This window comes from Pelophylax lessonae (genome assembly GCF_965119305.1).
Source record: "Pelophylax lessonae genome assembly, chromosome: 1".
NCBI lineage: Eukaryota > Metazoa > Chordata > Amphibia > Anura > Ranidae > Pelophylax > Pelophylax lessonae.
This window is the reverse complement of record NC_138768.1, coordinates 577,924,918-577,948,583: the sequence shown is the minus strand read 5'-3', so window position 1 is coordinate 577,948,583 and position 23,666 is coordinate 577,924,918. Positions and strand designations below refer to the sequence as shown.

The following is a 23,666-nucleotide window of genomic DNA, read 5'->3' as shown; positions in this document are numbered from 1 at the left end:
CCACTTCAATACTGGGCACTTTCACCCCCTTCCTGCCCAGGTCAATTTTCAGCTTTCAGTACTGTCACACTTTGAATGACAATTTCACAGTCATGCAACACTATGTGAGGAAAGGACTGCCGAAAAGTCTGTCTACATGTGACCAGCTGTGATTGGACACAGCTGATCACACGGTAAAGGGCCCCAAGGGAGGCGCAGTCCTGGGAGGACAGCCATGGACATCCTTCCAGAACTGGAGAGCTGTGCTGTAGCCGTCTTTACTCTACTTACTTTACTCTACTATAGCTGAGTGTGCAGGCCAACAAATGACATCATGAAACGACATGATCAATACACATCTTGTGAAAAACACAGGGTACAGGTTGGGAGGTTTGTAATGCCTTTAGAGTCATTTTTTTTTTTTCCAGGACCACTTGGCATTTAACTCTTTTATTTAGCAAAAAGCAAAGGTAATTTTTGAGACAACTGTTAATGTCACATGTATTTAACACAGAAAAGCAGCCTGTAGAGGGAGCTCTTTCATGGCATTTACTCATCCTCTCTTTCACCACATTTTCAATAAGATATATTCCCCAAAACATATTGTTTTTAAAAAAGAACTCCAGGACATGCATCAGTTTTAAACATCTGCTGGCTTATAGGGGGTTAGGTCCAATGAGATGTATGCTACCTCGTGAACATCTCTCTTTTATTTACTACTTACTAATTTAAGCACTGGAAGTACAGCTATCACTATGTGCCTACTGTGTGACTGCCCGTCCCTCCCCTCCACTGTCCATTCACAAAAGACTTGGTATTTTGTGAATAGGCTCACATCATACAAAGCCTTCCATGATTGGGCAAGAGGGAAGGAGGGGCAGGCAAAGCAACTGCAAATGAATCTGCAGCTTCTGTATCGTACACTCGAAGGAAGGTCCAGCATCAGAAAGCTGGGCGTATAGAGGTAGCTGTACTTCCAGAGTTCTATAAAAATGTAACTAGCATGTGGGTTCTGAGAAATGTATATACCAATAACGAGATAAGCCCACAAGGTGGCACTTATAGGCTTTACATATAGTATTAATGTATACAGTTTGTTAACCTCTGAAGAATAGCTTAGAAGGCTCACTGGCCTGGGCAATCTTTATTATGTATGAGGCTATGCACTAGAAGTTGAGATAGTCTTGGCTAACTAATAACAAGGTTATTTAGGAGCCTATCAGAAAAAAACATTACAAATCAAGTTCTGGGGAAACACCCTATTCTTCATTTACCAAGCTATCAGCAATTGAGGTCTTCTGGGCTATCCAACTGTACTTAAATGCTGGGTGGGAATAAAAAACATATAAAAGAGACATTTGAATTTATTTACTGAATTAGACAATATAAAATAGGAATAATAGCATGTATAGTACAGTAGTCCATAGCAATCAGATTTTGCATTTCAATATTAAAAAAAGAAAGATAGTAGATGATTAGTTGCAATGGATTACTGCATTATCTAGACCCCAAAATGTTTGTTTATAAAAAAAATGCATGACTTTACCAGACTTGAAACATTTGGATTGTAAGAATTTCCTTGGGAAGGTCTTCCTCCACTTAATTTGAAACTGCTTACATATATTTTACTCTTTTCTTCTCCCCTGCAATAATAAGAGAAGATGCAGTCCTAAACCAATGGTATAGTGATATAGTATATTATAACGTATAAAATACAAAAATCTTAGGTGAATTCTAGAACATTTCACCAGAACATGCAATAGGTTAAGTGGTTTAACACAGTTTATAACCTCTAAGTTAATTAGCAAAAAGAAAATTAGGTAGGGTAGCACTGTAGTCCACAAAAAGTATATTATACAGAAAACTCACAGCGAGCTTTAGGGCTGATATACATGGGCATAAAAGCAGATTCACGGCTACAGGCAACACTCATGAAAATTTGAGTACTTCGTCCTTTCTATAATCCTTGCTTGGTAACGCAAACTGCTAATCAGCCAATCACATGGCAGCAACTCAATGCATTAAGGCATCTAGACGTGGTGAAGACAACTTGCTGAAGTTTAAATGGAGCGTCAGAATGAGGAAGAAAAGGGATTTAAGTGACTTTGAACGTGGCATGGTTGTTGGTGCCAGATGGGTATTTCTACTGGAATTTTCATGCACAACCATCTTTAGGGTTTACAGAGAATGGTCCGAAAAAGAGAAAATATTCAGTGAGCAGCAGTTGTGTGGAGGAAAATGCCTTGTTGATGTCAGAGGAGAATGGGCAGGCTGGTTTAAGATGATAGAAAGGCAACAGTAACTCAAATAAGTACTCATTACAACCAAGGTATGCAGAATACCAACTCTGAACGCACAACACATTGAACCTTGAAGCAGATGGCCTACAGCAGCAGAAGACCGCACCAGGTGACACTCCTGTCAGCTAAGAACAGGAAACTGAGGCTACAATTCACACAGGCTCACCAAAATCAGAAAATAGATGGTTGGAAAAATGTTGACTGGTCTGATGAATCTCAATTTCATCTGCGACATTCAGATGGTAGGGTCAGAATTTGGCCTAAACAACATGAAAGCATGGATCCACTCTGCCTTGTATCAATGGTTCAGGCTGGTGGTGGTGTAATGGTGTGGGGGATATTTTCATGGCACACTTTGGGCCCCTTAGTACCAACTAAGCATCGTTTAAACCCCACAGCCTACCTACATATTGTTGCTGACCATGTTCACCCCTTTATGACTACAGTGTACCCATCTTCTGATGGGTGTTTCCAGCAGGATAATGTACCATGTCACAAAGCTCAGATCATCTCACCACTGGTTTCTTGAACATGACAATGAGGTCACTGTACTCCAATGGCTTCCACAGTCACCAGATCTCAATCCAATAGAGCACCTTTGGGATGTGGTGAAACAGGAGATTCACATCATGGATGTGTAGCCAACAAATCTGTAGCAACTGCATGATGCTATCATGTCACTATGGAACAAAATCTCTGAAGAATGTTTCCAACACCTTGTTAAATCTATGCCACAAAGAATGACAGCAGTTCCGAAGGCAAAAGGGGGTCCAACTCGGTTCTAGCAAGGTGTACTCAATGAAGTGGCCAGTGAGTGTATTTAAAAGTGTTAGGTGAGACTTCCCTTTTTCCAGAATAAACATAGACCCTGAGCAGAAGGTAAACACTGGTACTTGGGGGCAATAGAAAGGGTTTGATTTACTGAAGGATATTCACATACACTATCATATTGTGTGCACACCTTACAAAGGAAATCATATCCTTACAGAATTTGCTATGTGTCTGTTATGCACCCAGTCACAGGCTAAAAGGTGTATACATGGACCCTGAAAACATGTGTGCTCTCCTCACCCCTCTGTTTATTTTTCTGGCCTTGGCAGGGTGTGGTAGCTGCACCAGTCAAATGACATTGCGTAGAAACATGCACAAGAGATCATGCCCACCTTTGTGTTATCCTCCATGTTTTGGTTGTAGACTTTTACAGACTGCAGCTATATATTGGGTAAATACCCATGAGGCATGCAGAAGATTCCAAAAACAATATTCTAAACTGCCGTATTCTGATCTTAAAAAGAACAAGCACCATTTTCATATTATTAAGGCTTGTGTTTAATGGACCCCTTTGCATCGTGTTTTGATATTATTAAGGTTTGTGTAGATGGGCCCCTTTGAATTGTGTTTTGATGTTATTAAGGCTTGTGTTGATGGACCCCTTTGCATTGTGTTTTGATATTATTAAGGCTTGTGTAGATGGGCCCCTTTGCATTGCATTTTGATATTATTAAGGCTTGTGTAGATGGGCCCCTTTGCATTGCATTTTGATATTATTAAGGCTTGTGTTGATGGACCCCTTTGCATTGTGTTTTGATACTATTAAGGCTTGTGTAGATGGGCCCCTTTGCATTGCATTTTGATATTATTAAGGCTTGTGTTGATGGGCCCCTTTGCATTGTGTTTTGATATTATTAAGGCTTGTGTAGATGGACCCATTTGCATTGTGTTTTGATATTATTAAGGCTTGTGTAGATGGGCCCCTTTGCATTGCATTTTGATATCATTAAGGCTTGTGTTGATGGACGCCTTTGCATTGTGTTTTGATATTATTAAGGCTTGTGTAGATGGACCCCTTTGCATTGCATTTTGATATTATTAAGGCTTGTGTTGATGGACCCCTTTGCATTGTGTTTTGATATTATTAAGGCTTGTGTAGATGGGCCCCTTTGCATTGCATTTTGATATTATTAAGGCTTGTGTTGATGGACCCCTTTGCATTGCATTTTGATATTATTAAGGCTTGTGTTGATGGGCCCCTTTGCATTGCATTTTGATATTATTAAGGCTTGTGTTGATGGACCCCTTTGCATTGTGTTTTGATATTATTAAGGCTTGTGTAGATGGGCCCCTTTGCATAGCATTTTGATATTATTAAGGCTTGTGTAGATGGGCCCCTTTGCATTGCATTTTGATATTATTAAGGCTTGTGTTGATGGACCCCTTTGCATTGCGTTTTGATACTATTAAGGCTTGTGTAGATGGACCCATTTGCATTGTGTTTTGATATTATTAAGGCTTGTGTAGATGGGCCCCTTTGCATTGCATTTTGATATTATTAAGGCTTGTGTTGATGGACCCCTTTGCATTGTGTTTTGATATTATTAAGGCTTGTGTTGATGGACCCCTTTGCATTGTGTTTTGATATTATTAAGGCTTGTGTTGATGGACCCCTTTGCATTGTGTTTTGATATTATTAAGGCTTGTGTAGATGGGCCCCTTTGCATTGCATTTTGATATTATTAAGGCTTGTGTTGATGGGCCGAACTCATAAAAGTCTATGGCAATGCAAAATGCACTTGTAACAGGTCAGATGGAGGTCAACTGCAGGCCAAATACAGTTTCCAAATGGCATGGGTGCAATACACTGTAGTCATGTAGTATTAACGCCTCCCAGTGGTTATGACTGCAAGGCCCAGAAGGCCTCCTGGAGACAGACACCTAGGCATGGCTGGATGGGAAAGCAGCTGCCTGGAAAACATGCAACAGCGGCAGGGAAAGAAGACCTGTACCAAGAGAAATACTGAAGCTGCCACTGCTAAACTCCTGCAGAAAATGCAGATGTCCTGGCCGTTTCACTTTGTCATTACATAGAGAAGTATAGTACTGATCCATAAAAAGTCTAACAGTGGAGACAACCAGAGTGGAGGCTGTGGGTGTATAAAGCACTGAATCTATTTGAAGTTTACAGCACAGAGCACTTTTAAGCACTGTTGATTTGGTTACATAATTTGTTACATATCGGTGGACTAATTTTTGATGGCTATTTCAGTACGTTATGTTATATAAATTTGGATGGACACTTCAGCACTTTATATTATATGAATTCTATGAATTTATTTCTTTGGAACACTAAGCAAGTATTTATTTGCACTTTGAGTTGCGCCGCACTGATTTTGATTTGTTGGAATGATAGGTGATTAGGACACCGCCTCCCTTGTTAGCATAAAACAGAAATAGTCATATAGATGGGACTTTATAGGTTACACAGAGTGGGGATTTTTTAGCTGTGGACTTGTGATACCTTTGTCTACCTGATGAAGCTGATTGCAAAACATGTCAGAAATGCAACACCTCCACCCTGTGATTGGAGAATTCTTATGCAGTAATTGTAATTAGAATGGTATTATTTAACAGGGCTACCTATCCTGCATTATTTAATCCATGTGAAGATAAATGGTAACAGAAATCTCTATAGTAATGCCCCGTACACACGTGCAGATCGTCGGCCGAACGATCGGCCGCCTTTTGTCCCCGGGCTGTCGTGTCTGTTGAAAAGTGCAAAAGACTGCACAAGAATTTTGTCCACCGACTACAGCCTACTGCAGAAGTGATGTCATGTGATGGTTAACTTTCACTGTGTTTTTTCTTTTCTGAGCATGCCCAGTCTTGCAAATCTGCTGTCTGTCGGCCGAATTCTGTATTGACTGGCGAACAATCGGCCGTTCTGGTGTCGGCATACAAAAATTTTAATGCTTGCACGACAGATTCTTTTCGGCCGAAAGTGCGCTGTCGGCTGTCGGAAGCATCATACTAACAAGCCGAAAATCGGCCGATCGTTCGGCGGCCGAACATTTTCGGCCGACAATCTGCACGTGTGTACGGGGCATAAGGGCTGTTGATTCAGAGGTACTTTATATTTAAATTGTGCAATACAGTGTATCTGTTGCAAGCATTTATATGTATTTAAAATATGATTTTTATTTTTATTTTGAAAACAAATAATGTTTTAATTTGTTCAGAGTTGCTTTTGGCACCTATAAAGTTCCAACAATATGACTATTTTGATTCACCATTGGATAAAAGCAAAGGGGAATAGGTTGCTAAAGTTTTATAAAAAACAAAAAAACAAAAACAGAGCTCCAAATACCTGAAACTAACATGGCTGGAGCCAGATGATGCAGTGGCATTGGTAGATAAATGCGGAGAAATGGCAGTGAGGTTGTAGCTTATTGGAGGAATCATCCCAGCTGGGCTTTTATGGTGATCTAGGCTGTTGCTTGACTCTTTTAGTGTGACATATGGTACTGTCTTTCCCTGATTAGTGGTACCAGTAAATAAACCACTGGCATTAGATGCCCCATCAGTCTTCTCAGCCTTTTCGGAATCCATTTTAATGATTTTCACCTTTAAAGGTTTAGTCTCCTTCACTTTGTGATCGATATTGAAATCCTGCAAATAAAAAAAAAATATTGGATAAATGGATATATGGCTAAAAATGCCTATCACATTTATCAGTGAACAGCATTGACTCAACCTACTTAAAACATTCTAACCTGGTCACCACTTACTGTATCGCTTTATACTGGAGGTTACCTTCCAACAAATAAATATTATTAAACTAATCTTGAGTTCAATGTCTTAGGGTACATGTCATACGCTTTGCGATATCTGAAAGAATGTAGCCATGTCTGGTGTCACTTGTGACAGTCATATAGTGCATGTAAATAGTGTCCAATGTGCTGAAAAATATATCTTGCAAACAATGTCTAAAGCAGTCATCACTATATGGCGACCTGTGGTCCGCGTCCGGCCTGAGTCACTGTTTCATTCGGACCAGCCACGGTTCTGCCATTTAGGAGCCTGCTCAGCCATCCTCACTGCTGTTATCCTCATCAAGGTCCGCATGGACGGTGGGAGGCATGATGTTGGAAGCAGTACAGCTCTGGATGGAGGGCAAGACTTCAAGTTAACTAGCAGGTGCTAGCAACCAATCACAAGCTGGTTACCAGGAAAAGTTGTGCAGATCCCGCCCTCCTTCCAGAGCTGTCCTGCTTCTGATGTCAGCCTCATGCCTCCGGCCATCCATGCGGAGCTGTCCTGCTGCCAATCTCCGCTCTAGACTAATGTACCTTCCACCTTGTGTAGGTAGCAGATTAAAGAGAACTGTTACTGCTGTGAATGATGAAGAGGAAGCCGAGGGCGCTGTGAAGGGGGGGCCGATGACAGGAATCTTAAAATGGGGGGGAGTTGAGGACAGAAATGTCAAGGGGTAGTGAGGGACAGGAATGTCAAGGAGTAGTGGGGGACAGGAATGTAAAGGGGTGCTGGGGACAGGAATGTAAAGGGGTAGTGAGGGACAGGAATGTAAAGCGGTACTGGGAACAGAAATGTAAAGGGGTAGTGGGGGACAGGAATGTAAAGGGGTACTGGGGACAGGAATGTAAAGGGGTAGTGGGGGACAGGAATGTAAAGGGGTACTGGGGATGAGGACAGAAATGTAAAGAGGTACTTGGGACAGGAATCTAAGGGGGTACTGGGGATGAGGACAGAAATGTAAAGTGGTACTGGGGGACAGGAATGTAGAAGGGTACTGGGGATGAGGACAGAAATGTAAAGTGGTACTGGGGGACAGGAATGTAGAAGGGTACTGGGGATGAGGACGGGAATGTAAAGGGGTACTGGGGGTGAGGACAGGACTGTAAAGGGGTGGGGGGGGGGGTGAGGGCAGGAATGTGAAGGAGGAAGGGAGGTGATATAAAGGGGGCTAAGGACAGGAATGCAAAGGGGGGCTGAGGACAGAAATGTGAAGGAGGAGGGGTGTGATATAAAGGGGCATACGGATAGGAATGTAAAAGGGGTGATGACAGGGATGTGAGGGGAGGGGTGTGATATGAGGGGGGGCTGAGAACAATAATGTGAATGGGGGGTTGTGATGTGCAGGGGGGAGTGAGAACACTGTTGTAATGACAGGATTGTAATGTGAAAGATCTGAGGCTAGGTATATAATATTGCTACCTGTGTTCTGCATGTAGGCAGCCTATTCATTTCAATGGGCTGCCTTATATGCAGAAACATACAAAAAAGTAGTCCCTGACCCTTTTAAATTGCGCTGCACCGAGCTGGTTTGGCGCTCACAAAAACACGCAGCGTTTGCCAATGCTTCAAGGTGCCATTAAGAATCAAACATACAATTCGGGCCCTTGCTGGAAGAAAACTTTAGTGACTGGACCTCCATTAATTTTAATTCAATACCCCTGGTCTAAGGTGTGTATCTAGCAGTTTTTATTTCAGTTTTTGGACAGAGTAGAGAAGGATTAAAACCTAAGCTGTGTTTTTCTGCCATCCCAGGCTCCATTAGAAAGATTTCCCCTTATTTACTGTCTAGATGTCAACAGTTTTATTAAGGATGGAAGTGAGGGAAAATTTCCACCAGACAGAATCTAATTTACTCTTCAATGGGCGCTGATTAGTTCTCATGAATTACTTCAAGCTTACACGTCGGTGATGTGTTATCATTTAACTATATGTTACCTGTAGCGCCAGGGCTTTCTTTTCACCTGGATAGTCATCTTTTTCTTTCTTAACATTTTTGGTTTTCTTAGGTTGTGATTGAATGTCTTTGGAAAGCTTCTGGACTTTTGCACTGACTTCCTGAGAGAACCTTTATATTAATCAGAAGGAGACATAATTATGGTTAGTCACTATATATTGTTCTTTTATTGTATATAACAATGATGCCATAGCAGAACCATAAAGGTCAATAGGTGGCAGCCAACATGTTCCTATACCTGGGGGTATTCACAAAAGGATACTGTTAACGACTTTTACTATGTCCAATGAGAAAGCCCTTGCTAGCTACTGGAACAGTCTCATTGGACAGAAGAAAAATGTAGCCACATATTCAGGGAAAGTCATGCCCCCAATGACAACATAAAACTAAATCAGAACATATATGAAATACAAGCAATATAAAGCATCTTGTGGCATTTAATCTTAGGCAGGCCTTTAATAGTTTAAAATGGATTACAGGTTCACTTTAATTATTATGACTTTCTCGGTTGGTAGAACAATGTTCCTCATTTACTGTTTGTATCCCACTATGCTTTTGCATAGATTGGTCTTTATTTTTCATAGGCAATATACATTGTTTTTTTATTGTTAAAGCTTAACTAGAATTAGACAAAATCTACTCTTGCAATTCCCCTCTCCCTGCACTGCAAGGGCGTTAATAACCCTATATTGTAAGTGTAGGAGGCGAGACCTAAGCAAATTAGAAAGGCAGCAGCGCTGGACCGGTTTCATTCATAGAGACATATATAAAACTGGGAATTAAAAAAGATGTAAGGGTTTTCTTTATAAGAATCATACTTACCTAGGTGGATGCAGCATCGGTCCAAATGCTGCATCTGTCCCCCAGTGCGTCTAATACTGAGAACCGAGCGATCAAACACTGCCAATCGCGTGGTTCTCACAGCTCTCTGCTCTGCCCCCTTCTTAGTCATTGGAAAGCTGGGCTGTGGAGGGGGCAGGAGCAGCCGGCTCAGGCTCTCAGCGGCTCACTGAGGGGCTGAGCCTGGTGCCAGTTCAGATGTGGGCAGATCCCAGCGTAAGGAAAGAGATGATCAGCACTCAGGATGACATCCAAAATAGTATTTCTTTATCAGGTAAACATGTACAATGTTGTAAAACAGCCTATGCCTTTCGGACGTTAGTCCTTAGTCATGGCTCAGGGATGGATTGGCCAATTGCACTTGTCCTGAAGCAGAGCACATGCTTGTATCCATATTACTCAAATCTTGCATGTTCTGAGCCAACATGATCAGTATATGCAAATGTTTGAAGATAAAATCCTCATGGAAGGGAACACCCAGCCAGCAAGTCAGCATGAAAACAGGTGCATAGACGCTACAAACTTCCCACATAAAAGCTCTGCCTGATACTAAGATCTTGAGGCTGCTGAGTCCTGACACCTCCAATGTACCAGAGTAAGGAAAGGGATGGTCGGCAGTTAGGATGACATCCAAAATAGTATTTCTTTACTAAGCAAATATGTACGATGCTGTAAAACAGCCTACGCGTTCTGGACCTTAGTCCTTAGTCATGTGGGCGGATCCCGACTTCATTGTCTTGCTTGAGACTGGACCGACAGTGAATGTCAGTCACCGCTCTATGCTATGCCTCCCCTCCTGCGCTCACTGGAGTGCTGAGCTGTGTAGGGGCGGAAGCGACCAGGTGTCAATCCAGGCATGTGGGCAGATCCTGACCATATGGTTGCGATTTTTCCCGAGCCTGGACTGGCTCTGTGACATCAGACGACAGCGGTCTTCAGTCCGCTGTCTGCTGAAAATGGGTCACAGGAGTGCAGAACAAACTTCACTCCTGTGATCCACAGAAGTACAGCCAAATGAGCTTTGGCTGTACTTCTCCTTTAAGTATGTATGTATAACCCCCTGTCCCTGCACCCGTAGACTAAATAAGCTTTTAACCCTTGCAGTGCAGGAAGGGGGCCCTCCCTGCAAGGATAGATATTGTCTAATTAACCATATTGATTCCTTTCTTTTTTTTCTTTACCTCTGTCAAGATTTTCTTTCTGGCTGCTTCTTTTTGGAAACAAAATGCAAAGCTGCAAAAAGTCTTGGTGCTGTAGCGGGAAAGACAGCCTGCTTGTGACATATTACTGCTTTTGCATGTTTTTTTTTTTTTAAATATTTTTTATTGAAGCTTTTTCATGTTTAGAGCAATAACTAAGCATTGCACGCAATTTTTTTGATGAACAAATATTCCTACCCATCAATAGAACCAATGCTTTGATTGGTAATCTGCTCTCAGAATTTTTCTGCATTAAAAAGTAACATCATGGAATGTGATTTTGCAGTGACCTAATGGAGATTTTTATACTTGTTTGGGATTAGAATTTCTGTCAGGCTTATGCAGAGATGTATAGTAACTAAGTAGAACTACTTCACTACTGTACTTAAGTACCGAAAGGCGGTATCTGTACTTTCCTGGAGTAGAATTTTTTTCTCCTACTTCCACTTTTACTTCACTACATTTTTTCGATGATTTCAATACTTCTACTCCGATATTTTTTTTTGTGCTGCATAGTTACTCGTTACAATTATAAAAATTACCACTGCCAGAACAGTAGATGGCAGGTTTCATGAAGCTCAAAACATGTATTATCAGCGCATACGAAAATAAATGCTACTGTATGCATAAATAAAAGCTGCATTTGAAATAGTAAAAGACAATATGATGTTCAAACTTTTGACTTCTTTCTTTAATAACTACATAACACAGTACTTGTACTTTTACTTTCAGTACTTGAGTAGCAATTTTTTTTCCAAAACTACTGGTACTTTTACTTTCAGTACTTGAGTATCAAAATTTTAAAAAAAACTACTTGCAATACTTAAGTACAAAAAATGGTGAATACTTTAGTACTTCTACTCAAGTCACTTTTTGATCGAGCACTTCCACTTCTACTCAAGTCACTTTTTGATCGAGCACTTGTACTTTTACTCAAGTATGGGTTTCGAGTACTTTATACAACTCTGGGCTTATGCTCCTGTCTGTGCCGCTGCTCAAGAGATTTACCCTCTTTACTTGTCTCGATAAACAATATCACCAGCACTGAATGTAAGGAAAAATCAAAAATGTTGTGTTTTCTCTGGAACAGGAAGAGGAATTCACCTCTTTTGGAGAGATCCACTCTCAGTTCCTGTTATGTCAACAGACAGTAAGTGCAGGAAAATGTTGTCAATGGGGGCCAAGCAAAAAATATGTTGGTAAGGGGTTTAAACTATTTCCTACTTCATCCGCAACTTAGATGGCTATAGATTTCCTTTAAGTTGTTTAGTCAACAAATATGTATTTGCAAGGGTTCTTTCACACGGGAGGTGCGCCCGGCAGACTCAGTTTAGCTCAGCGGGGATCGATCCGCCGATCCCCGCTGAGCAGGCGGATGACAGCTCCATCTCCACTCACTGTGCTGAGACAGACCTGTGAGATCCCCGTTCTCCTCTATGGGGGATCGGATGAAAACGGACCGCCTGTCTGTTTTCATCCGATCCAATCCGATCCTCCAGATGGATGGAAAATAGGGTTTCCATCCATCTGGATTTCACGGACAGGATCGGATAGCAGCGGGTGTCAGTGGACATGTCACAGCTGACATCCGCTGCTCCATAGGGGTACATAGAGCATCCGATCAGGTCCGTCTGAAAAACTGACAGGCGGACCGGATCAGAAAGCCCGTGTGAAAGGGGCCTAAGAGTATCATGTGCTAAAGAGATTTCTTTTAAGAGGAAAATATAAAGAATATGTGTCAGCTCAAGACTAAGAGTATTTTTATGAAAAAGATTCTGCTTTATACACACCTCTCAGAGAATCCGTCCTTCTTAAACAGATCATGCTGCAACAAGGTCACACAGGGTGGCCTCTTGTCAGGGTCAATTTGTAAGCAATTCTGTAACACAAGTTAATGATAGTTATTTAAAGTGTTCCCATTAGTCTTGTAACCACTGTGTTTTTAAGTGTTTCATTAGTGTACAATAATCTAATTTAAATCAAATCCAACTAGCATAAAATATTGTAGTCTGATATCAATATGCAGTTAACAACTTTACCTCGGGAAGATTCACCCCCCTTCATGACCAGGCCATTTTTTGAGATACGGCACTGCATTACTTTAACTGACAATTGCGCAGTCATGCAGCACTGTATCCTATTAAAATATGTGATTTTCGCACCCACAAATAGAGCTTCCTTTTGATGGTATTTGATCACCTCTGCGTTTTTTATTTTTTGTGCTATAAACAAATAAAGACCAACAATTTTGGAAAAAAAACAATATTTTTTATTTTCTGCTTTAAAACATATGCAATGAAAAAAAATTAAAAAATCGAATTTCTTCATAAATGTAGGCCAATATGTATTCTGCTACATGCTTTTGATAAAAAAAAATCCCAATAAGCATATATTGATCAGTTTACGTGAACGTTATATCGTCAACAAACTATGGCATATATTTAAGGATTTTTTGATTTATTTATTTATTTATACTAGTAATGGGGGAGATCAGAAACTTATAGCGGGACTGCAATATTGCGACAGGCAATCGGACACTAACTAACACTTTTGACACTTTTTTGGAACCAGTGACACTAATACAGTGATCAATGCTAAAAATATGCACTGTCACTGTACTAATGACACTGGCTGAGAAAGGGTTAAACATCTTGGGAGGTCAAAGGGTTAACTGTGTGCCTAGCTAGTGTTTTTGTGTACTGTATGTGCTTCTTTTACTAAGGGAAGAGATGGAATCTAGTCCCTGCTTTGCAGGAACACAGAATAAATCGCTTCCCCCCCCGTCAGAACATTGATCTGCCTTGTTTACAGATGATCAGCGGGTGCCAGAGGACATAGAGTGTCCAGTACCTGCAGATCGGCTTGGATTTAGGACAAACCCCTTTTAAACAATTGCTGCCAATGCTCATGTACTCTCTGGCAGTGTTCCAGTTTCCCCAAATTTTTGGACAGCTTGGTCTGCCTGTAAATGAAAAATAAAGGAATGTGCAAAAAATAAAAAAAATAAACTAAATACATTAAAGAAAAATGTTAAGCACATACAGTTATCAAAATATAATTTTTTTTTCACCCTGAGCAATGACAGCCAATAGGGTCCATGCATGCTGTACGCATGTATTTTTTAGCAAAAATGTTTACACGCAAACAATATAAAAAACAGTACATATGCATGGTGGTGAACACAGATCTTTCTATTTTTGGTGTAGAAAATGAAGCAGAGTGCATAAGCTCATACCATGCAATACTGGCGCTATCAGATCCATAAAAAATACAGATCAGTATGCAGCAAATTGTATACCCATGAGCATCACAATAACACAGAACAAAAGATTTCACAATGTGTATAAATGCCTACACTAATTAGAAGGATCCTGTTTTTAGTGTGTTTTTGATGAACAGTAATCTCTATCAGATGGTTCTCTGAATCCAGCATAGGATTCTAAAAACACTCAAGAAACATTGAATAGGAAAAAACAAACAGATGTCAACTAATGCCTCGTTTCCACTGAGCGGTACGGTTCGGTACAGTTCAGTTACGGTTTGGAACGGTACACCTTGATCAAGCTTGCGTTTCCACCGCCAACAGTACCTCAGCTCAACATTACCTCAACAGTGTAGCTCCACCCTGTTGGTACGGTACTAATGTGCTTGGTACCCCAACGAAAGGGTCCCAAAAAAGTGATGCTGTACGGTTCGGAATTAGGGTACCATTCACAACTTTTTACAATGGCAAAAATTGAGTACGTACCAAACCGAACCGTACTTCTCAGTGGAATCGAGGCATTATTGTATTCTGTAGGTGTAATTTTTCTGAAAGGAAAATTGTAAAGGCTTTGGGTCAAGCTTACAATATTTTAGTTGCCTTTTTAAGAATACAGTAAAACCTTGCATTAAGAGTAACTTGGTTTCAAAGCGTTTTGCAAGACAAGCAAATTTTTTTTATACATTTGCTAAACATAGAATAAGATATACAAAATTGATCATAATGAACATATAATTAATATTTGTATATTAGTAAATAATACCTTGGCTAAATCTAGTATGACAGACGAAAGCTTAGGATATCGTCTTTCAAGAGGTTCAACCTCTTTAATTTCTGGCAAAGTCACTCCAGCGAATAGTGGGTTCTTATAGAAGAGATCCTGAAGTCGTGGTGTCAGGTTACCTACAATATACAGTTAAGTGATCTGTAATTTGTAAATGTAATTACAGTATTTTTATTGTGAAATTATTTCATTGACAGACCTACACATAACATTACAAGCCAAGTCTTCTGTGGTGTTCGCTTAATGAAACATTTGTATACAAGCTCACATTATCCTTGATTACCATTGACACAGGACAGAAGAGTTTGTGTCATTTTATAGTGTTATCTGACAAAAAATATTAACTTTACTATTTTAATATGCCATGATGGGCAGTGATCTAAGTAGCCTCCAAAGCATGAATTTAACATTTTAAAAATTAATTTAAAAAAAAATGCTCCACTTTTATTACATCTTTTTCTGCTCGTATTAATGAGTAATATGGAGGGAATTCCCATATTTACAGCTGTCACTGTAACAGGACCCCTTGTATACATGCAGCTGCAGGGCGGGGATAGCCTCAGCTGCTTATGATTGGTGGTGTGCCGTGACAGCTTCCTGGTGGGATAGCCCAGGCAGGTTCAGACTAGGATCCGAACACACCTGAGCTCATCTCTAGCCAATACGTTTCTAATATTAATTGTATATTACACAATTACACTTTTGTAAATATAGCTGTAGAAGTGTACAGTTACTCATATAAACTGGCCTACTATCTGTGATTACATTTTCTTTTGTTCGCACTTAATACAGTGAGGCTAGTTTACTAAAACAGATGAAAATCTCTCAATATATGTTAGCTGTGTATACTTTGAACACCCAAACATGTACAAAAAAGCATGTGAAGTAAATCACTGTAAAGATCCTGAACTCCTTTAGTAAATTATCATGATTGTTATTGCACATTGTTTTGCTCGTGTCTGTCTAGAAAGGTTACTTTGCAGTATAAGCAAGGAAGCGCAACACACACATTGACACAAAATCACATTAGGTAGATATAAAGGACAATAAAAATATTTAATGCACTGCCAAGAGTCCCAAAACTTCAACTGATGATGCATATACTCAGTTATCTCAATATGCAGTCCAGATGGTTAGGAGTGACCCAACCATCTCAACCAAGCACAGAAGGAGAAGTCCTATAGGGAAACTACTATAAATTCAAAGACTGCAGATGCACCTTTACTAAAAGCTCAGCAGATTCAACAAATATAATTATATAATTATTAATTATAATTATACCCACTCAAAAAAATCATTGTAATAATTTTTTACTCTAAATATCGAATTTCCCAGCCTTCTAAAATGTGTAACACAAATGGATTAATATATTCATAAATAATACAATAAGCATTTGTCTTGCTATCTTTACATGGCCCTCAATCTTCTGATTCTCTATCCTCTATACTTTTTTGCTTTACCTGGTTCCAGATTCACTTTGCGATTCACAGCTATCTGCTAATTAGTTCAGTTCTTCAACCCAACAATATTGTTTCACAGTTTCCTGCTTATTTTTTAGCTGTAACTTAGTGAACCATCAATGCACCCACTGGTTGTGTTGCAGCCCTATCCTCACTGTCTCAATTTTATGAACTTTCTCATTTAAAGCAGTTACCACCAATTCCTGCAATCTTTTGTCAGTATGAGAGTTAAATCCACCTCCATTCGTCTTTACATTTGACACTTCTGGGAGTGTCAGATGCTTGCATCCTCTGCCACAGTCCTGCAAGTGTGTTGGATGTAAACAGGCTGTTACTCTGCAAAAGACTCAGTATAAACCTTTTTCTTTTACAGGTTGCTCTTTTTGACATTAAACTCAACTACAGAATCACTTTAGGCAGATTTGCTTTGTTTACAGGGCACAAGGCCAGATTTCGGAAGAGAAGGTTTGTGTCGGTAGACAAAGATATGACTTTTCCTTGTATAATTATTATTTATAAATGGTTTACTGTGATCAGTACAAAATACAGCCTATTTACATATTTCACAATATTCTGAAACAGGTTAGGACAACTAAAGCAAAGAAGTGTTCTATGTAAAAGAGGTGATCATAGCAAAAAGATGATACTATGGTTGTGTGCCTACAGACTTCAGTGATGGACATCCTGGTCCGATTAGATAGTATTAGTAGCTGTACAAATAACAAATGAATGCCATGGCCACTAATTGTTGAAATGCTGTAATTGCTATTATTTATGTTTTACACACATTTAATAGTGAAGTGAAGTGAAATATACCTTGGCATTTAATGATATGGTATAATTGATCGATATCCGAGTCTCCAGGAAAAAGTGGTTCCCCAGTCAGCATTTCTGTTACCAAGCAGCCAATTGCCCATATATCAACAGCTCTGGTAAGAAAATGACAACAGTATTAGTTACTGATAAAATTTCACAATCAAGAAACCTATACTATTGTACATTATTGCAAAATCATCTTACTTGCCGTACTTGATGTCCCCAACCAAAAGCTCTGGTGCTCTGTACCATCGTGTGGCTACATAATCTGTGTAAACCTCCCCTGGGGCAGCCAATGTACGAGCGAATCCAAAATCACACAATTTTACCACACCAGAATGGGACACCAATATGTTTTCTGGCTTTATGTCCCGATGGATGATCTAAATAAAGAAGTAGAGTTTAAAGTTAAAAAACATAATAAAAATAATACATTTTATCCAGTGATTTAAATGAAAAAAAACTGAACAGATTCCCCCATCCACACATTTGAGGTGGATGGGGGAATCCTCCCCACTGCAACATTGTGTTCTGGCAAAGAAAAGAATTTCTCACTTGGATAACTCCTGTGAGCATGGATGGACTTTTGAGGCACGACAAGAGACATAGCTGTAAATAGTTTCTATAAAATCCAATTTATTTAACAATGCATTAAGAACATGTACAAAAGCATAAAGATGGTTAGGCTTTGGATAACATAAACAATGTAGGCTATGTGGGACTTTAAGTGAGACACCAGCAGGTAATGCCCAGCGTCTCCATCCCTGTATCAGAAAAAAAAAAAAAAAAGAAAGTTGAAAAGGATTAAAAGAGGTGCATGGAAGCCAGCCAGCCCCCAGTCTGATGTACCCTCCAGTCTGCCACCAACCAAGTAGACCTGTCTCATGATATGAATAAAGAATTTGGATAACAAAGCCAACCAATAGGGTAAAGAAAAAAACCCTATAAAGATATATGTGTACCCTCAACTAGAATATGAACAAGAATAGTAGTCATTACACCAAGTATTGATACATATTATTCAGGTGTTCATGTCCCATGGACAGCCAATGCGTTTTGGCACACACTAGCTTCTCCAGGAATGACTGGTTGTGAGGGTACATACACGTTTATATGGCAGTGTTTTTCTTAGTCCCTGATGTAACAGTCTGTGGGGCGGACACAGGGGCCCAGCTGGACCCACCCAGGACATGTGCATGGAAATAGGAAAGTTTTTGGGCAACCAAAAATACGGCAAAAATATCCACATATATGTATTTGCACAAAGTAATTGTAAGTAGGCATCAAAAATGTCCCACAAATGTGAACGATGGTCAGAAGGCACCTATGTGGTCTAGTAGGCTAGAATCACTAACAATGAATTTAGTTTTGGGTGACATAAGTGTTAACTCCTGATAATTGTATCCAATGCTCATGCCAAAGTTTAGAGTTAGAGAAGCAATCTCCACAATGGAAAGAGCCACAAGTGTCTGAAGTAAGGGAATAGTCTGATGGAATGAATTAAGGACCAGAAATATGGTGATGAGGGCCCCTAAGACGCCAGTTACTCTCCTGCCAAAACCGTTTTTTCTTTCCCCTATTGGTTGGCTTTTTTAGCCAAAGCCTTTTTTATGCTTTTGTATGTTTTTAATGCATTGTTAAATAAATTGGATTTTTATAGAAATTACTTACGGATATGTCTTATGTTGTGCCTCAAAAGTCCACCTAAGCTCACAGGAGTTATCCATGTGAGATATTCTTTTCTTTGCTCTAATGAGGATGTTGGCACACTCTAGAAAGCTGTGTTTGTCCATTGTGTTCTGACAGTTGCCAGAATACACAGATCAGCATTGTGGGCTATAGCTTGCAGCGCCAATTGAGTAAGGAAAATCTGTCAGGGCAGTTGTACAGATGTCGATCTGTATACAACTTCTGTACAAACACAGTGACCGTACATGGATCAAAATTTTAAACCATATATAGTCTAGCGATACATAGCATGATTTCTCTTATTTAGCCCGGGGGGGGGGGGGGGGGGATTTGAATAAGAGAAATTACTAGATTCCTTTATCAAAGCTATTTAGCATGTATGAAGGAATCTTCTCTGACGGCTATTTTATTCTGATAGCAGCTGCTTCTGAAAAGTGGATCTGATTTGGTGCAATTGCTGTTTCATTTTGACGTTTCCATCCAGCTCCTTCAATTTTCTGAATGAAATCTGTCAAGCAAAGTGATGTTGACAGATGCTTGAATTACGGATGATTCATCAGGAATTGGCCACAATTCGAGTAATGCATGGCCAGAAAAAAGGGGAAACTAAAACTCCATTTTACTTTCTGTATTTCTCTTTTACAATAACAAAAAAATAGAATAGGTTAGAATAGGATACGATAGTATGAAGTCTTACAATGTCTCAGAGGTTGTGACTGTTCTGGCAACTCTTGCCTGTTCTTTTATATAGGATGTTGTCAGCTTCCAAAACACTGGTGTGTAAAAAGTTGCTACATGCAGATCCAATCAATTGTGGCCAGTGCAGTGACAGGATTGTGGATGTTGTTATGCAACCCACATACTGTATTTCAATTCTAAACCCTACTACTCAGCTGTTGTTTGTTATACTTTGGTTTTTTTTCACCCTTAAACAGATCAGGGACACCAGTTTTGTAAATATGTATGTAATACTGGAGGTATGTACATAGAGAGACAATTTCTCTCTAAGTGCTGGTTCACACCAAAACCTGGTTCTGTGCACATTTCCCACACCGTATTCATAACACTTTTGCGATTTCCTGCGGAGGCCAACACATTGTTAATCAATGCTAAAAACCACAAAAAGCCTTACACCAGGAAGGTGTTCGGCTCACAGCGCTACACTCTACCTGAGTTGACAATAACAAACCCAAAAAGATATGTATGACATAAATAAGACCTCAAATTGTAAATGTAAATATAAATATAGCATGCAATAAATAATGTGAACTACTGAGCCGGTAGCCCAACACCTAGACAGTGACACACAACTTCTACACACTAGGAAGAGTACTGTTGTAATCAGGGAGAGGGAACTCCACCAGTGACGATAAAAGCAAGGTAAGGGAGAAAACAGTGCAGACCTCTGGGGTAGTAAAAGGATCAAAGGGCTTTGTTAAAAACAGCATAGTATATACTCACAACAAAACAAAATTGCATATAGTCCATTAGAAAGAGCCCAATACACACACAACACAGTCACAAGGAAAGGATGGATGAGCAGCCACAGTGTTCAGATCACTGTGTGGCCAGATGGCAGGTGAAGAGCTGGGCTAGATGCCAGAAATCTCTGCTTCTCCTGCTTGGCTTGCTTAATCCCAAGGACAACTCTCAGTGGACAATGGTTTCCTGTAAAAGTGAGGTCCCAGGACGCGTTTTGAGGACTCCTCCGCTTCTTCATCTCGAGGTCTGTGCAGTTTTTTCCCTTCCCTTGCTCTTGTCAATACATTGCTAATGGAACCCCAAACACAAATGGGGCTTTTCCACTGCATGGAACCGAACGGTTCGGCTCGCTTTTGTGCTTTTCCACTGCTGGTACCGCATGGTATGGTGTAGGAACGGTTCGGTAAGGTACAGTACTGCGGCGCTTTTCCACTGCATGGAACCGAATGGTACGGCTCTCAAAAACAGTACCACCTCGATTGTGGTTACAAGAGGAACCATGCCCGGTACCATATCCCACAATCCTTTGCATGCAGTCACTACTAGCCACTGATTGGTCAGAGAATCCCACCCACCCCGTTGTTATCCCACCCACTTAACTTTAGTACTACTTTAGTGGAAAAGCAAACCATACCGTACCGTACCGAACCGTTCCAACACCGTACCATGCGGTACCAGCAGTGGAAAAGCAAACCGGGCCAAGCAGGGCCGAGTAGAGCCAAGCCGGTACTTGCAGTGGAAAAGTGCCAATAGTGAGTTTGCAAGCACCAGATTGCATGGTACCACGTGATTTGATGTGGCATGTTTTTCAAAAGTAGTGCATGCGCTACTTTTTGTGTGTTCCAGTGCCATTTATAGTCCATTAAAATGAATGGGCTGCCGATTTGCATTGCAGGGAAACGCACAAAAAACAGCCATAAGGAAAATTAATCTAGGGTTTAAATTTAAGGTTCTTAATTCAGAATGATGTCACAGGCCTTTAGTAGCAACGCAGCATTTCTGGTGCGTGGCAAAAATACTGGTCTGTCAGAGGTTGTGGGCTGGCTGGAGCTCTTTTCAGATTATTTGATAGACAAGTCAAGTTTAGTGTTGCCTATGAACATTTTCTCAGGATGATTTCTGCAGTCACGGATGAACCTTTCTAGGATCTATACATACATCTGCATCCAGGAGGGTATGAGTTTTTAGATATAAAGGCACTGTATAAATTTATTGTAAGTTCAAATTATTAGTCACTACAAGTGGCCACGTTTGCTGCACATTGATCTTTATAAAGCCATTGTTAGATACAGTGGGTACAGAAAGTATTCAGACCCCCTTAAATTTTTCACTCTTTGTTATATTGCAGCCATTTGCTAAAATCATTTAGGTTCATTCTTCTTCCTCATGAATGTACACATAGCACCCCATACTGACAGAAAAACACAGAATTGTTGACATTGTTGCAGATTTATTAAAAAAGAAAAACTGAAATATCACATGGTCCTAAGTATTCAGACCCTTTGCTGTGACACTCATATATTTAACTCAGGTGCTTTCCATTTCTTCTGATCATCCTTGAGATGGTTCTACACCTTCATTTGAGTCCAGCTGTGTTTGATTATACTGATTGGACTTGATTAGGAAAGCCACACACCTGTCTATATAAGACCTTACAGATCACAATGCATGTCAGAGTAAATGAGAATCATGAGGTCAAAGGAACTGCCTGAAGAGCTCAGAGACAGAATTGTGGCAAGGCACAGATCTGGCCAAGGTTACAAAAAGATTTCTGCTGCACTTAAGGTTCCTAAGAGCACAGTGGCCTCCATAATCCTCAAATGGAAGACGTTTGGGACGACCAGAACCCTTCCTAGAGCTGGCTGTCCGGCCAAACTGAGCTATCGGGGGAGAAGAGCCTTGGTGAGAGAGGTAAAGAAGAACTCAAAGATCACTGTGGCTGAGCTCCAGAGATGCAGTCAGGAGATGGGAGAAAGTTGTAGAAAGTCAACCATCACTGCAGCCCTCCACCAGTCGGGGCTTTATGGCAGAGTGGCCCGACGGAAGCCTCTCCTCAGTGTAAGACACATGAAAGCCCGCATGGAGTTTGCTAAAAAAACACCTGAAGGACTCCAAGATGGTGAGGAATAAGATTCTCTGGTCTGATGAGACCAAAATAGAACTTTTTGGCCTTAATTCTAAGCGGTATGTGTGGAGAAAACCAGGCACTGCTCATCACCTGTCCAATACAGTCCCAACAGTGAAGCATGGTGGTGGCAGCATCATGCTGTGTGGGTGTTTTTCAGCTGCAGGGACAGGACGACTGGTTGCAATCGAGGGAAAGATGAATGCGGCCAAGTACAGGGATATCCTGGACAAAAACCTTCTCCAGAGTGCTCTGGACCTCAGACTGGGCCGAAGGTTTACCTTCCAACAAGACAATGACCCTAAGCACACAGCTAAAATAACGAAGGAGTGGCTTCACAACAACTCCGTGACTGTTCTTGAATGGCCCAGCCAGAGCCCTGACTTAAACCCAATTGAGCATCTCTGGAGAGACCTAAAAATGGCTGTCCACCAACGTTTACCATCCAACCTGACAGAACTGGAGAGGATCTGCAAGGAGGAATGGCAGAGGATCCCCAAATCCAGGTGTGAAAGACTTGTTGCATCTTTCCCAAAAAGACTCCTGGCTGTATTAGATCAAAAGGGGGCTTCTACTAAATACTGAGCAAAGGGTCTGAATACTTAGGACCATGTAATATTTCAGTTTTTCTTTTTTAATAAATCTGCAACAATGTCAACAATTCTGTGTTTTTCTGTCAGTATGGGGTGCTATGTGTACACTCATGAGGAAGAAGAATGAACCTAAATGATTTTAGCAAATGGCTGCAATATAACAAAGAGTGAAAAATTTAAGGGGGTCTGAATACTTTCCGTACCCACTGCATTTAATGACCACAGGGTAATATGCACATTTTCATTCTCAGTGATTAACAGCTGTAAGCAACTCCCCTCCAACCAAATACATGTGCCTGTTCATGGCCATAGATGTACCATGGTAACAGCCTGGTAAAAGAAATAATACAGTTTATGTGACCCGAAACAAAATATATGTGAACATTCAAGTGGACAGTCCACTGCGCTCTGCCTCGTTTATTCAAATGAGTTATAATCACATTAACCAGAGACATAAGGAAGCCTAATTTATTAGGATACTGCAATTTATAGATTTTATATGCTGTGCCATCTGGTTTTGAAATCTTGTATTAATAGCAGAACCAGAGAAGAAAATAATGAGTGGTTATATACAGTAAAATATACAGTAAGTG

The 23,666-nt window shown here is 40.4% G+C and overlaps 1 protein-coding gene across 3 annotated transcripts in view; it reads right to left on the bottom strand.

Annotated features, from left to right (window-relative positions):
- CDKL2 (cyclin dependent kinase like 2) overlaps positions 1 to 23,666 on the bottom strand; it is a 97,365-nt gene that overhangs the window by 11,252 nt on the left and 62,447 nt on the right. For all 3 annotated transcript variants that reach the window (XM_082243533.1, XM_082243534.1, XM_082243532.1), the window contains exons 4-10: positions 17,389 to 17,567; positions 17,185 to 17,297; positions 14,888 to 15,027; positions 12,653 to 12,741; positions 8,805 to 8,934; positions 6,421 to 6,722; positions 1,526 to 1,622 (exon numbers count right to left, since the gene is read on the bottom strand). In XM_082243533.1, the coding sequence (XP_082099659.1) occupies positions 1,526 to 1,622; positions 6,421 to 6,722; positions 8,805 to 8,934; positions 12,653 to 12,741; positions 14,888 to 15,027; positions 17,185 to 17,297; positions 17,389 to 17,567 (1,050 nt within the window). The remainder of the gene's footprint in view (positions 1 to 1,525; positions 1,623 to 6,420; positions 6,723 to 8,804; positions 8,935 to 12,652; positions 12,742 to 14,887; positions 15,028 to 17,184; positions 17,298 to 17,388; positions 17,568 to 23,666) is intronic.